Here is a 17,164-nt window from a genome sequence, read left to right as displayed (position 1 = left end):
AAGGGAATTAGCGCAAGTTGCGATCGAAATTGCAGTGGAGTTTTGGTTTGTATGAATATGTTTGGAGTGCTGATTGCAAACATGTATAAATTAAGTGCCATCGTCAATTACACTGTGAGCTACGAAAATGCAATATTACGCTAACGGTGGACCATACCGAACATGATATCGTGACTTTAGTAATTGTATTCATCGCAGGCAGTGTTTCTCTAGCTAATGTAGTTGTTTGTAGTAATCGTCACCAAAGTGGCGCAAAATAACGTTGAACAAAACTTACCGACAATTTACAAAGGTAATTAAATGTGTAAAATGTAAAGATTTGATTAGTGGAAAAATGATAAAAAGTAATAAGATGAGTACAAAGTCATAAAACATGTACAAAGTAATACGTATGATAAAGTAAAAATACGTGAAAAAATAATGTCACAATCGTGGAAAAAGTCAAATCAGGAGAGAAGTATGGCACAATAGGGAAAAGGTCAAATCGGGAGGGAAGTTCGAACAGTTAAAGAGAGCTGAAGGCCAAGATGGACAGGGCAAAATGTAGAGAAAAGTGGGGAGTGAAAAATGAATGGAAAAAAGTGTAGAAAAAAGAAGGGAATGTATGAACGTGTAAAGGGAAAAAAAAAGTGTAAGTGTAGCGTATATGTATAGAAAGTCCCACTCAACTCTCGTCCTCACAGAGCACACAAAACACGATGCACTCGCCGTAACGGCCACTGTCGAACTCTCCTAGCTAATGTAGGTATGTGCAGTGTATGCTATGGTGGACATTCACCGCGCTATACCGAAGGTTACCTGACGAAGCGTCCAAGGCGACATCTAGGGGAACCAAACAGAAATGAACACATAAGAGCAAGGAACCCAGTGTAATAGTGACCCCCGTCTATGTTGCATCAACGTCGGGTGTTAAATACGTGCGGGTGTGATGTTACCGGTTACTCTCATGCATCACATTACTTTCACTGTTAATGCAATTGTGTGATAATGAATCCTAAAAATATAATGGGCATTATTGTTAGCCATTACAAACATAAAAGAAGATCCACAGAAATTACAGTAAGGGCGAGAAATGTAGCTGCATTAAGAATCAATGCGATAGATGAAACGGTGTCAACTAATGGTAATAATATACATAAGGAAAATACAATAGACTATATTGAAGAATATGAATACGCAGAAGAAGACTTGTCTGATTATGAAGAACGTATTGATGATCCAGAACCTGATAGTGGCAAAGGGTTTTTACGAAGTGATGGAAGCCAGTCGTCTGCTTATCTGCCAAGCCCCCAGAAGAGGAAAAAGTGGTCTTATAATTTTTGAAAAAGCAAATGAGATAATTGCAATCCAAGATTCTGGGAAAACTAAACGATTAAGCTTCAATACAGTACAGAAACGATACCGCATGGTGCAAGACATACATCATCTACGATACTTATGTCACGTGGTACAGAGAGGAGAAGCAGGCCAGCGCTCAAAATTGCACGTACTTGACGATTATGTAGCAGAATTCAGGTTAGCGAGAACTATTCTAGGATGCTCACGACAGCGATATTCGTGCTTGGGGTTTGGAAAAGCCCGAGAAATAGGACTGACACGATTCACTGGATCTATCCATGTCTGGGTTGCAAGGTTTAAACGGAGACACCATCCTGCCTCAAGGGCAATAACCACATGTGAAACCACTAAAGCCTGGAATACAGATGGTGACGTGCATTAAAGATGTGAAACGTTTCGCAAGAAGGTAATGTCCTCAATGAATACCATGGAACGTATACAAATTTGTAATACCGATCAAAGTGGTATACGGAAGAAACTTCACTCATCGCGAACTATGCATTTCAAGGCAGAGAAGTCCGTAAGAAATTCGGTGCGGAGTGATCATGCGACAACTCATTCTTACACCATCTAACCCGTTACGTCGGCAAGTGGATACGTGTTTCCAAAGATGCTGATAATTTATCAGGAACCTCTAGGTCAGTTTGAAGTGCGAGTAGTGCAACACATACTGAAACCGCAGAATCTGGTTTAAGTTGCCTCGAAGTTCGACCTAATTACGAAACAAATCCTGACACAATTCTTTCAAGATCTCTACTTCCTATATGCGACGGAGGAGTCTCTTCTTCTGGTTGATTCGCTCAGGACATATCGTGACAGGACTCATATCGATGCTATTCGACCACAAAACATGGTGTATACATTCAGTCACTTGATGTGCTACTCTTCCGACATTTTAAGGCGGTGCTGAAGCGGATTGAAGATAACATTATCCTTCACGACTATCAGTTCACACCATCGTCGAGAGATTCAATTTCGTCGATCATGTGTATTCTACATAATCAGTTCTGCTGTGCAATCTCCGCAGACTTTGTTCTTTACTACTGGACAGTAGCTGGATATGATGACTTCCGAACAGAGATGTTTCAAACACCGCCCGAACGTATTTTTTATGTTCAAATTTATGTTCAAACTCAGTGTCTCGGAAGACAGCTTAATACAGGCATTCATGACGTGCTTCTACTGTGATAAGCAACTTTGTTTTCGGCACTTTATACTCTGTCGTCATGTTCATCCTCTTAATATTTTGCCAAGAGCTACCAACAACCAATTTTTTGAACTCGGTGACTGAACATGCGCATGATTGTAAAGTGTGGTATAATTGTCGATGGCAAATATTGTGCACATATTTGTAATGTACATGTAACCCTCTTACATGCAAACCAAAACTTTGTTGCAATTGCAATCACAACTTCCGCTAACTCCCTTGTCCGGTTCATCTAGTATATATACCAAATTTCACCTCTTTACGACGATTGTTAACTATAAAACCGGAAGTAGGATCATATCCCACAAACTGTGTGAGATATCGAAAAAATAATCGAAAAATCTCCCCTTTGCGATACCCCTTGCCGACTTTTATGAAGATAAAAACATATACCAAATGTTATCTCCCTACGACAATTCTAACTCCAAAACCGGAAGTAAGCTCATACCTCGCAAATGAAGCGAGATATTGAAAAAAAAATGAAAGAACTTCTTGGCAATTGGCATTACGATACATACATACATATACCAAATCTCACCTCCCTCAACAATTCTAACTCTTTGACCGGAAGTAGGCTCATATTTCGCCCCGGAAGTAGGCCACGCCCTTCCTTCTCTCTCATTGGTCGGAGGGAACCAATGAGGATAAAGGCAATTCCGCGCCAACAGAAAAATATAATGAGCCCTTTCACTTTTTCTAACAGTTCTTTAAACAGATGACATACAAAGAAAAGTAAATAACAAATAGAAAATATTAAATAAGAAAAATAAATAACTATATTATATATATATATATATATATATATATATATATATATATATATTAATAGCCTATATGCACTTTTCTTGTTCCTTTTCTATCATACCGCTTGTCCAATTCATTAAGTTCTCTCTTGTTCTCTCTTTATTCTTCTAGCCTCTTCCCACTTTCTAATAATCTTCCTGTTCTCTCTTTCTAAACCCCTAGCCCCCTCCCAGTCTATTTTATGTCCCGTTTCCTTTACATGTTTGTATATAGCGTTATTATCTCTTTTCAGTCTAACATCATCCTTATGTTGTTTTAATCTGTCCATAAGCCTTTTCCCCGTCTCCCCTATGTATTTCATGTCACACTCACTACACTTCACTTCATATATTACTCCTTCTTCCTGCTCCTCTATATGATTTTCCTTCCTTTTCCTTTTCTTCCTTATGCATTTCAACAAAGTTTCTCCTCCTTTTCTATAAGTCTTCACACCACCTTTTCTTAATAACTTCTTCAGCACTTCGGTCTTTTCGCCTATGCTCTGAATTCCATACCATTTCTTGTCTTCCTCTTCTTTCCTATCCATATTATGAAGAAAATAACTCTATCAATTTCATGGATATGAAGATAGAGAAGCAAGGTGAGAAAGTGACTACCAGTTGGTATCAGAAACCGTGTTGGGGTATTTATTGCCACTGGAGAAGTGATGTAGACAAAGCAACTAACAAGGGAACCTTCCGAAAATGATAGTTGCAGTGAAAGATGTGGCCTATGCCAATTGAAAGAGCTGTAACAGAGATGAGCATTTCCAAAAAATTAGCTGCCCATAGCAATACGTTCAAGAAATATAAGGGGTGGAAGTTCGGAAAACAGCAAGGTTGGACAAGGGGCAAAAGTGCAAATTCCGCAAAAAAAAAAAAAAAAAAAAAAAAAATGGGGGGGGGGGGCACGGCAAAATACAATGCTGACAAGTGATGTATAGAAAGAGACTTGCCACAATAGGGAACAAATGAAGGCCACCAGTGGGGTTAACAGTGTTTCCAACTGCAATGAAAAGTACATGTTTTGCAAAGAGCACTATATGTAGTGAGTGCAATATTCAGTGTCATGTAGAACATAAGATATGACGTGTATAATCAGTGGTACAATCTAACAAAAGAAAATAGAAAAAAACAGAAGTACGAAAAATACGGAAAAGACGAAGTTGGCCATAATGCGCCACATTTGATCACGAGCTGTGCATATTAGAATGAACAAAACAAGAAGCACCAACTATGCAGGAAACCGACGTACCTAGAGTCGAAAAGAAAAACGAGTTCCAAAGTTGGCAGCACTGGCCATGAAAATCCAGAAAATTCTAATATAGTTAGGCCACTCGCTTTACAAAAAGAAAATTCCGGCAAGAGGCATTAGCCTTCGCATCATTTGTACATGCACGTCCACATTGTACGTGCAATTGTTCGATGAGACAATGGTCTAAACAGAAGATACATTTGCAGTGAGCACAGCGGAATACTGCCAATCCGTCACACATGGCACAATGATCGCCTGTGAATGTCTCGAAACAGTACTCCAGAGGTGTCGGAACCTTTGGTGGTCTTTCTATCACATATCCACACCAGTAGAAAGCAAACATTATCAAAGGCCTGATCTGCTGTGTGTTGCTGTCTGCAGTACTATCACCGCCTATATGATGTATCCAGAGTGTCCCACCTAACTCTGCGACTGAAATAGTTTCAAAGCGAAAAAAATGTGACACATCCAGTTGTGCAAGAATGTGCCCATGTCAGCGGGCGAGAAACTTCTGTGAGACGCAAGTGCCCCCAAGTCCCCCATCATAAGGTCCCAGAGGCCAACTTCAAACTTTCAAATAGCACCATCGGTCGAGTTATATTTCTTTCGATAAATCATGGAATATGCAAAAACGCATATCAGAAATATTTACTATATGGGATTTCGAAATGGCGGCCAAAAAATATCTGCTCGGTGACAAGAACAACGTGCATTTTTGGCGGCCATTTTGAAACCCGTGCTTCATATGGCAAATGTTTCTTATAGGCGGTGTTGTATCTATCCAGAGAAATATCATCCGCCCCCTGTTCCCATTTGAAATGTTGTGGTTGACCCCTCGATCCTTATGATGGGGACCCTGGGGACTTGCTTCTTACAAAGTTTTCTTGGCCCTCGACATGAGTACATTCCTGTGCAATTGGATTTGCAACATCTCTTTTCGCTTCGCAGCAATTTGAGATCACAATGTTCGATGTTATGTTAAGACACAACATATATTTGTGGCGGCCATTTTGAAAAACATGCTTCATATAGCAAATGTTTCCTATATGTGTTGTTGCACATTCCATGATCTATTGAGAGAGGTACCACTTGGTCCCTGTTGCCATTTGAAAGTTTGAAGTTAGCTCCTGGGGCCCTATGATGGGGATCCTGGGGGCCCTTGCTTCTCACAGACTTTTATCATTACCCCTGACATTGGTGCATTCCTGCATAACTGGATCCGTCACATTTTTGTTCGTTTCTCAAATCTTTCAGGTCACAAAGTTTGGTGGAACACCCTGTATATTCTCACATACGACCCAACCATGACATGATGTTTACTTCTATTATAGTTGTTGGCTCAACCCAACCATTTCATGTTCCCCGACTTGCCATTGCCTCAATCACTCTAGCATTGATGCATTCCGAGTGATGCCTGTTGCCGGAATTTTCTTTTTGTGAAGCGAGTGGCCTAACTATATTAGACTTGTCTGGATGTTCATGGCCAGTGCTGCCAACTTTGGAACTCGTTTTTCTTTTCGACTCTAGGTACGTCGGTTTCTTGCATAGTCGGTGCTTCTTGTTTTGTTCATTCTAATATGCACAGCTCATGATCAAATGTGGCGCATTATGGCCAACTTCGTCTTTTCCGTATTTTTTGTACTTCTGTTTTTTCTATTTTCTTTTGTTAGATTGTACCACTGATTATACACGTCATATCTTATGTTCTACATGACACTGAATATTGCACTCACTACATATAGTGCTCTTTGCAAAACATGTACTTTTCATTGCAGTTGGAAACACTGTTAACCCCACTGGTGGCCTTCATTTGTTCCCTATTGTGGCAAGTCTCTTTCTATACATCACTTGTCAGCATTGTATTTTGCCGTGCCCCCCCCCCATTTTTTTTTGCGGAATTTGCACTTTTCCCCCTTGTCCAACCTTGCTGTTTTCCGAACTTCCACCCCTTATATTTCTTGAACGTATTGCTATGGGCAGCTAATTTTTTGGAAATGCTCATCTCTGTTACAGCTCTTTCAATTGGCATAGGCCACATCTTTCACTGCAACTATCATTTTCGGAAGGTTCCCTTGTAAGAAGAATTTCATTAGGAACATGGAAAGGAAGATAGACAAAATCAACAGCGAGGAAGAGGGAAAGAAAAAAAATTGGAAAAATTCTACAAACAATTGAACAATAATGGATATAGGATAGAGCAGTTTAGGAGAAAGAGAAAAGAAGATAATATGGATAGGAAAGAAGAGGAAGACAAGAAATGGTATGGAATTCAGAGCATAGGCGAAAAGACCGAAGTGCTGAAGAAGTTATTAAGAAAAGGTGGTGTGAAGACTTATAACGTTTACTCCATAGGATGGTGATCCAGATAGAGCAAACATTATATTATATAGTCGTAAATAGGACGTTTGCTCGAGCGTTGACGATGAAACAAGTTATCCGAAGAAAGCCCCTTTCAACGCCAACTACACATAAGCAAAAATTCTACGTACAACTTTTAGAGACACAAAAGATTCAGCATCATATTTCCGAAAATTAACAAATTACACAAATAATAAGTAAAAAGTAAATTTTGCACCACGTACTCAAATAGACAGCCACGAGGCATAGGAGTTGACATGCACAATCGCAGAAAATACTCGTCAATCGATTCGGAAATTTTAATTATATTGATACTTACATAGCTTTAAACTAGGAGATAACAATTAAGATAATAATATATATATAGATGTTTCTTATATTGTGAAAAATAATTCGATTCGACTATGTACAGAACATGATTACACAGTGTCTTGTTGCAGCAGGGTAGAATATCGTCGGCGGCAATTCAAAACCTGCTATGTGCATTTTGCAGGAGAAGCGAAAAACAGTATCCTGGTTAGCTTTTTGGCTTTATAAAAGTGATGTTATAAGTAATATTTGATGCTGCACGTAACTTGATACCTTTTCAAGTAACTTGAGAAGGTACCAGTTACGTGCAGCATCAAATATTACTTATAACATCACTTTTATAAAGCCAAAAAGCTAACCAGGATACTGTTTTTCGCTTCTCCTGCAAAATGCACATAGCAGGTTTTGAATTGCCGCCGACGATATGCTGTTACACATTCGTCTCTTCGGCGCCAAGTAAGTTGCCTCCCGCTAAATCTCTTCGGCTCTCGCTGTACGCGTGGGTTTCACGCGTTGAGTGACGTAAGAGCGGACAGAGCTGTGATTGGCTGAAGAAGTGCTGATCAAGGTCACACCACCAACATGCATCCGCTAAGTGAGAGAACACACACATAGTAACGTCGTCTGCTAGGATGTGCTAGTCCTTTTAAATTAAAAAGAGAATTAAACTGCTTGAGCTGCATACAGCCAAAATAATGAATAAATGAGTTTATGACAAATGGCACCCGAACAGCTGATAGGTAAAGTTCTGGTGAGATACGTTTATCCTAAGAACCCTGGCAACACTTATAGTTTGTGTCTGCGTATGACCGGGACACACTGTAAGTTTTTGAAGCACTCTTCACTTGGGTCATAGTTCACATTAACGCTTGGTTAACATTGCACTCACTAAGATAAAATGTTTATTCAGTCCATAAATATGTAATATATGAATAAATGTATGGATATGTATTTATTGTAGTCCTATTAGTTCAAATGTAAGTTCACTCAATACTTAAAGAAATTGGATATTTAACACATACCATAAAATATTGCAAATAATATGAATAAAATGAGAAAACACTTCAAACAATAAATTAATTTCAACCTTTAAAACACTTTCACTTTTGCAATTAATTGAACAAAACAAAAAAGAATGAGCATATTTTTTAGTTCGAATAACAACACTTCACAGTTCAGTTATAGCACACTGTTTATACGTTTACTATCTGCACATGTCACGCCGTCCAAACTGTTTATTGTTCACAATCCACACCATATTCCAGAACAGTGTCCAGTCCATAGGCCATCCTTTTCGTTCATTCTCTTCCGACTAAATGAACATTCGGCGATTAAATCTTCTGCTCCTATCCTCTTCCCATTGGATAGGGCTAGGTCCATCGGTGGAAGTTCTAGACGGTCTCTGCAGGCTATAGTCCTTTTTTTTTTTTTTTTTTTTTTTTTGACATAGGACAATTTTCCAAAATTCGGCGTTAATATGAAGATGCATCGAATACTGTAACTTATTGCGTATAAACTTATTAACATATAATTTGCATCTTCCTTTCTACTTTTTTTTTCTTCTTTTCTTTCTTTGGACTTAAAATGTGCTGCACTTGTTTCCGCTGCATTCGTATTAAGTGGAGGTGAATAGAATGTGTGTTCTTCTTATTGTTTGGACCTACGTGTGTTCTTCCTTGTGTTGTATTCTTCGTGTATGGATATCAAGTGTATGTTCCTACGTGTTACATGTAATTACTATAATAAGGTTAAAATAACATAATTATGGTTAAGAGGAAGTTGACTTGGGATGGGTTAACAAAAGAAATGTAAGTATTTCTTCTTTCATTCTTTTTTTTTTTATCACTTCACGAGCATAAACCACGACAAGCACGCCCCAATCCTCAACGCCTTCGTGCAACTTCATCAAATAAGTACATGGTACATGATAAATTAATACTGAAATATACCTATATAGGACATGATGCTGAATAAAATATATATATATATATAGATAATATAATAAGCCTATAGATATAATTTTAATGATTACTATTACATGAATACTATAATGAAGAGAGAAATAAACCAATATAAGCTCGAATGATGGAGAATTATATTGAGGCAATGTCAGATGTCTACAGATGCCAACCTGTATCCATCTTAGGGATGGTCTGACGACTAAATGAAGAAGAGCCAGCCCACAAAAACCATATAAACCTACCCACTGTAAGTACGACCACGAAGACACACAGAGATGTGGTTACAAACAAGTTATACTAAGGAAACCCCATAGAGTTTTATAGAAGACAAAAAGAAAACGATGCACATGAAATTCATGGCGAAATGTGGTCGTAGGTCTTAAGGTAAAACTTCAATGTTGTTCCAATAACAACAAAAGGAATACTCTAATAAACGTGTATATTACTCTAATATCTCCTAACATATCTCTAAATTCAAACTGACTTCTTCGAAGTGCTAAAGGTAATATTTCTCTAATAAACTCAACAACTTTCGCTCATCTAAATAACCATGTCGTATATACCACAAGACATTTTCGTCAACGAAACTAGAATGTACTTTCACTTCTTGATCTTCATTATTGATGTTACACAATTGATCTTCTTTACTTTCCTCTTCTTCTTCGTTCATGTAATCTCCGTTGGCTTCCTTTTCGGCTCTCTGTAAAATGTCACTGAACTGCTCTTCATCCACATGCTTCTTCAGAATTTCTAGCCACTTTTTCCTAGTAGCTGGTGTTGGTCTCCACAGCTTCATTCTAGTAACATTCTGAAATCCGATATATTTGCCACTTTGCGGATCTAATACTTCAAACACATTTTCACCAACTTGTTTCCACAGTAAGTAAGGTCCACGGTACACTTCACACAGTTTGGCTATACGTTTGTCTACCAAGCTACTAATATTATACTGACGTAAGAAAACTAAATCACCTTCACACAAAGTTCTTCGAGCTCTCTGATGAACGTTCAACTTTTCGTTTCGTTGCTGAATGATTTTCTTTCGCCGTAAGTCAGCCATTATTAATTTTCCATTCCAATCTATACCTTCTTGCTCATCAACTGTTTCGTTGTTTTTCACAATTCCAAGATGTGACAGTGTAAATTCTTCTGGCTTGATGTTAAGATGTAATTCTGCGGGCGCTATTCCCAAACTGGCACTAATAGTATAATTCAACAACAAACAAGCTTGCACAATATATTCTGGCCATGAAGAATGAGAATCGCGGCACAACACACGCAAAATTCTTTCTAAATCAGCATGAAATCTTTCGATGACATTTCCTTGTGCGTGGTAAGGCGTAGTATAATGTATTTTGATGTTATATGCTTCCATAGCTTATACGAATTCCTTGCCAATAAATTGTGGTTCATTATCTACCAAGATGTTCATAAAAATACCAAGATGAAGCATGTATGACTCAGTAAGACATTTTGCTACACTTGCACTTGTAGCACGACGAAGTGGATATGCTACTAGGTAACGTGAGTATACATCACACACTGTTAACAGGTAAGTTTCGCCATATTTACCTCGAGGTAGAGGTCCAACTAAATCTGCTGAAACCAAATAGCGTATGTTTTTCGCTGGCACTGATTGCATTAAACACTTCACTGGGTGATGGTCTACCTTCGTCCTCATGCAGACCTCACAATCAAGAATGTACGATTTAATGTCACTACGCATTGTTTTCCAATAAAACATACGGGAAATGATATTAAACACTTTCATAAATCCAAAGTGACCGTAATGATCATGGTAGCCAATTAAAATATTTCTCACTAAACATGGAGGTACACACAATTTTGATCTGTCTGGGAAGTGAAAATCTCTCACCATCAGAATACCATTTTCCAAAGTGTAATTTTGTTTCCAATTTCGAGCACTACTACGAAAAGAATTCTTATTTGCACTGCTTTCACTTTCACTTATATTACCTTGTAAGTAACTAATAATAGGACGGTACTCGTCACATTCACATTGTAATTTCGCAATTGTAGACGAATCTAAATCGAACACTTCTGATTGAACAGCCTGTATAGGGTTCACATTCACCATTAGATCTTCCTGTGTTGGTAACATACGAGATAAACAATCACTTAGTGTGTTAGTCTTGCCTTTGATGAATTCTATTTCATAATCGTAAGATTGAAGTTCTAAAGACCACCTCATAAGTCTTGCATTCCAATTACGCATACGTTTTAATTGCACTAAGCCTTTATGATCTGTTCGTATGTATATTTTCGCTCCCTTAAGCCAAACATGCCACTTACGAATACACCACACAAATGCAAGACACTAAAGCTCAATTATGGCATAGTTCTGTTCGTGTTTGTTAAGAGTACGGCTTGCATATTCTAATACACACTTCTCACCGTCAATAATTTGATAACACACACAAGCCAAACCGAGTTTGCTCGCGTCACTTTCGAGATAAAACGGCTTATCGAACTGTGGATGGTGTAACTTCACATCTTTTACTAATTCAGCCTTTAATGATTCAAATGCCTTTTGGTGTTCTTCTTCCCACTTCCATTTCTTTTCCTTCCCTAAAAGTTCATAAAGGGGTTTAGCGATAACAGCATGACCTTTGATTGTTCGCGAATGCCACTGAACAGCACCAAGAAATGAGCGTAACATTTTTAAATTTTTGGGCACTGGTAACTTCTCGATTGCTTCAGCTGATTTCGGATCCTTTCGTATGCCTTCTGAAGATACGTAATAGCCTAAATAGTTAATTTCACTTACACCAAAAATGCACTTCGATAAATTTAGCGTCATGTTCGCATCACTTAACAAACTAAGCACTTCATCTAACTGCTGTAAGAATTCTGGTACGCTTGTACAACCAAGAGCTACATCGTCCATATACCTGATTAATTTCTCTTGTAGCGGTAAAGGGAACACTTTATTCAAGCACAATTGCAGTACAGACGATCCATTTTTCACACCGAACACCATGTGTGTGTTCTACATGGTTACATGTAATAGTTTATTAATATTTCAGTAACCTATAAGGAAAAAAAATATTGAAAAATAATAAACTATTATTTCAAAGCTAAAAAGAATTAAATGACCAGAGATAAGTTGAAAATATAGGAAGATATGTTTTTATAATGAAAGGTTACCCAAAATGATGTCACAAATCATCATTTCCATTTAAAATTTTGGGTCCGAATACACAATTGCGGACTTCATAATGGCCGCCATCATGCTATTTCTCAGGATCAGATGTGGATTACTTCCAATCCCTGTATCCAAGATTTGGTCCCTTTCCCTTCAGCCGCTTTAAAGTAAGAAGGGTTTATTCCAGACTTTTCCTATATATTAACATATTGGATATGCATTCACGCTTTAGGTCGCTTAGGGGTCGTTTAAATATTCTTCGATTGAGCCCATTTTTTTCATGGATAAATTGGGTCCGACATGGAATCAATTTAGGGGTTTGGAGCAAAGAAATTAGAAAAAAAAATTCGCCATGTAATTAAGGACCACCCTAGTATATATATATATATATATATATATATATATAATGTGTAGTTTTCCTGGCGATGTCCAGATGGTCCACTCCCACTGTATACACAATGCAGGTTACTTTCTGTAATAGAACGAAGAGAAAATGCAATTCTCTGTATGCAAACTTGTAATTGGGAAATATTTAGAATCAATCTTTCGAACATAAACTCTGGAAAGCAGTCGATATTTTGAGTATATTGGTGTGTAAAATGGTCCAGCACCAGATTAGTGATTACTATCGTGTTTCTACTGTTTCAACTGTGTCAGACTGGTACAACGATTCACATGCAACACTACCTTGCATCATCTTACCTGTTTGTGATACATGCTTTTCTATTTTCTCAACATGGTCCCAACCAACAGCACATCTGTCCTGCCTATCTCTCTGAATTCCATACTTTCCACCAAACCCCCTAGAATAATCTATTTTAACACCAATAAAAAACATTTAATATTGGTACAAATAAATAAATCAGCAAACACAATGTCCAAAATACATATTCATTCACCCATTTGGAAAGGACTTGTTCCAAATATTAATCTTCTGGTACCGGAAATTAGAATGAATTAAACTGAACGTATATTAATACAAGAACAATAATTATAGTTACATAATCGATAACATAAAACTTATTTTAATACTCCAATCCTTTCCAAAAAGGATGTTCTCTACGTTAATCAGACACTAACCTTATAAATAAAAATATAAAAAATAAATATGCATACAAATAACAATTAACCAAAGATAACAGAAAAAGCAACCAAAGGGATTGAATATATAATATTTTTTATTTTATTAATTTCTACTTAAAAACATTTAATTAATTCTCTCGTTTTCATTATTCTATCCTCAACAGAGACGCTAGAATTAGAGCACTTTAAAAAAAATAGCTCACAGCGTATCAATGCGCTCCTTAATGTGTTCGAATATTTGAATTTTAACTTCACAAATGAATACACAAGATAGTGGCAGAAGGCTGGAAAATATTATTATTATTATTTGGAAAAAGCAAGTCTTGAACGAAATCTCTTTCTTTGAACTTAAATCAGTTTTAATGTCGTGGCTTCATTATCTCGACTAACTTTCGAGATTTCCTGTGTTTTGTACTATGTCATGTATTTCAACAACAGGTAGTTCGGAATTCCTGGTAAATTGCTACTTAACTGTAAAATTCAAAATAATTTGAAAAATGAACTATAAATTTGCGTATTGATAGTAGATTTGACGATGAAAAATAGTATATAGGATAATTTAAACCGTTTCTATACAGTTATCATTTCTTCTCAAAATAGGAATGTATTAATTTGTATTCCTACGCCATCTCCTAAATCATCCTCAACTTAGGAAATATGTTCTATGATGAATTTCGTAAAAAATATTCGATTTTCTGAATCAAGAGTTCTGTTTCCTGTGACGATTAGGAATTATCCCTATTCTGTGGGAATAGAAACTTATTTTGCTAGCTTATCTACTATACACCGTACTTTTCCTGTTTTCTCTACACAATATCTCTCAGGCGATAGGTTTCTAGGTAGATTTCCTTTCTTTTATCAATATCTTGTAAAATATAGAAGATTGATCTCAGAGTGAATCATCAGCGTATTTTATTTATTTATTTATTTTTATTTTTTGGCCTCTTTTTCAGCAACAGTGAAGACAAATAAGAATAATTGTTGTAATAAATTTTTATTACAATTCCCATTCCTTCTTTCCTCGCATCATTCTATGGCTCACGAGAACTAATTGGATCTCTTCTTCAACAGGAGGTTGACTTAGACTCGATTCGAGATGTACAAGAATGCATCGATAAATGGACTAGTCTGGTTGGAATGGATCCCCCACCTAACGACAAAAGACATGTTCAGTCTGTTTGGGATGAACCTATAGTCAAGCTTCATTTATCTTCACTCCTATCATCAACCAATAACCCAGATGACAAAGCCAGGCTGTTAGCTGTCTCCTCCTCCAAAAACGGAGCATGGCTTCAAGCCCTACCTTCTCACACACTCGGCCTACACCTTTCTAATGAGAGCTTTCGTATTGCTACAGCTCTGCGCTTAGGTGCTAATATCTGTGAGCCTCACTTTTGTCCTGCTTGCAACGCATATGTTGATAATAAAGGATTACATGGTCTTTCATGTAAAAAAAGTGCGGGAAGACAATCTCGACATCATATTGTAAACGACATTATTTGTAGAGCCCTCGTTTCAGCAGGAGTTCCTTCAATAAAAGAACCAAATGGTTGTTGCCGCTCTGATGGTAAAAGGCCTGATGGCATGACTTTGGTACCGTGGAAAAATGGAAAGGCACTAGTCTGGGATTTCACATGTTCCGATACGTTTGCTCCTTCCAACTTATCCCATTCTTCAATTCAGGCAGGTCTCGTCGCCGCTCACAGAGAATCAGACAAAAGACTAAAATACTCAAACCTATTGGACAAATATTGGTTTGTAACAGTAGCAATAGAAACTAGTGGGTCTTGGGGTCACGAAGGATCTAATTTCATTAATGAGGTTGGTCATCGAATAGCAATCAAAACTGGTGACCCCCGAGCTACTGCATTCCTTTTCCAACGTATCAGCATCGCCATCCAGCGCGGGAATGTGTCATCGATCTTAGGCACATTACCTCCTGGTAAAGAACTTGACGAGATTTTTCTTCTATAACACACAATAAGACGGAAGTAGAGACATCCTAGGAGGCTGAGAACCACTTTGACTATGTTCATGAAGAATGTTTTGAATCCAGTTTGGATAAATATACAAATACTATTTTCACCAGGCAGCCGTCTGCAAGGCGGTTCACTAATCAAGTTATATCTTTCTTTCATAAAATTATTAAAATACTCATATTTTAGTAATTAAAATATACAAATTAAACTATGGCAAATATAAGTGCACTTGTTAGTGCATTGTGTATAAGTACGTGCGTAAGTATGCGTAAAGAGCATTTGTATCAGCGTTAATAAAATATGTTTAAATTATCTTGTGAAAAAAAAAAAAAAAAAAAAATTCCCATTAACAACAATGAAGATTTAATAATTGATACAAGCTATACTATACTAAAGCCTCATTTTACGAATAGTAACTTTCGTTTTGTAAGCAACAACAACACTTTCCACAATTCCTTTTCTTTCCTTCTTTTTCTTCTGTTATTAAATTACTACTATAATGAGTGTTCGTCTGTACTCTAAATGATGAACATCAGAATGAACTGAGTTTCGACGTTGCATTTTAAGTCTTGTGTAATGTCAAATGCCTTTTGTTGGAATTCTAGGACCACAAAGTCATATCTAAAATGTTCGACCTTTATAGATTAATTTGAAGATCAACATATCTTTCCAGTGTCAAAGCAGTACAGGACGTTGATTTACATTAGCGACAAGTGAGGTTACTGTTATATCTTTGGTGTGAATTTGTACTACCGGAAGCACTCATATAAGAAAAACTATTAACGCTACAAATGGACTGTGCTCTGACCTGTCTCTGACTAGACGACATCGAGTAGTGTTCTTGGTCCACTCTATTTTACTGTGAATAACGAAACCTATAATGCACTTTCCTGCCGATTTCCTAACCACAAGAAATCCAAAAAGTATAAACCCAATTGCACTACTAAAGGCTGTTCTGTATTCTTGATATAACACATTTTCATATTCAATTTTCATGTGTTAACTATGGTTCCTTGCATCGTTAGAAGCAACTTTTAAGCAATGTCTTTTGAGCACCAAGTGCCTTGAACATAAGGTCAAACTGTAAAGGACAAAGTGATGTGCAGGGTGGCTGAAGGCTCGACGTATGTAACTCCGTCTACACCTAATCTGGAATTTCTGACGAGCTCACACATTAATCGTATAATCAGAGAATGCTTGAAAATACAGCACTACTCCCAGTTTAAATAAAATTAATTTTGGTTTAAAGACATTACGTCTCAATACATAATATTAATTCAAACCATGCAATGCTTACTTCAAACGAACACAGAGCTTATCAATATGTTTGTAAGGTGAGATATTGCACTTATTACACATGTAATATTTTCAGAACGTCATGATCATAATCAAAGTCAATCAGCTGAAACATATAAGAATGATGGTTCCAACTAGGCAAATGATGTGCCTCAGAGACTAACACTTGCTTTTCTTGTTCTGCTCTTTAGTTATTTTTACTCTGTCCAATATTTGTCTATATGTACAACAGAATTCCGGTTAGCCAAGCCCCGATTAACTCAGTTCCGAGTTAACTGAAATGGTCCTTAAAAAATGCCGAACGGGATGGCTCGCGTTGTAAATAGCACGTGTTAAATGGGCGAATCCAGGGAGGGCAAATGGTTGTTCTCACTCTTACGCCCGTGCACAAGCACTAGTGGTGCAAAAGCCCGATGAGAAAGAGAACTGA

At 37.3% G+C, this 17,164-nt stretch overlaps 1 protein-coding gene across 3 annotated transcripts in view; it reads right to left on the bottom strand.

The window, feature by feature from the left end:
* Cortactin (cortactin) overlaps positions 1 to 17,164 on the bottom strand; it is a 773,732-nt gene that overhangs the window by 340,598 nt on the left and 415,970 nt on the right. For 2 of the 3 annotated variants that reach the window (XM_081752063.1, XM_081752065.1), the window contains one exon: positions 13,079 to 13,189. The exons of the other annotated variant lie outside the window; for it this stretch is intronic. In XM_081752063.1, coding sequence (XP_081608189.1) covers positions 13,079 to 13,189 — 111 coding nt within the window. The remainder of the gene's footprint in view (positions 1 to 13,078; positions 13,190 to 17,164) is intronic. 3 annotated transcript variants of the gene reach the window in all.

The sequence above is a fragment of the Thermobia domestica genome, chromosome 3, assembly GCF_964235325.1.
Source record: "Thermobia domestica chromosome 3, izTheDome1.hap1.1, whole genome shotgun sequence".
Classification (NCBI taxonomy): Eukaryota; Metazoa; Arthropoda; class Insecta; order Zygentoma; family Lepismatidae; genus Thermobia; species Thermobia domestica.
Note: the sequence above shows the minus strand (reverse complement) of the source record. Positions and strands in the feature narration are given on the sequence as shown.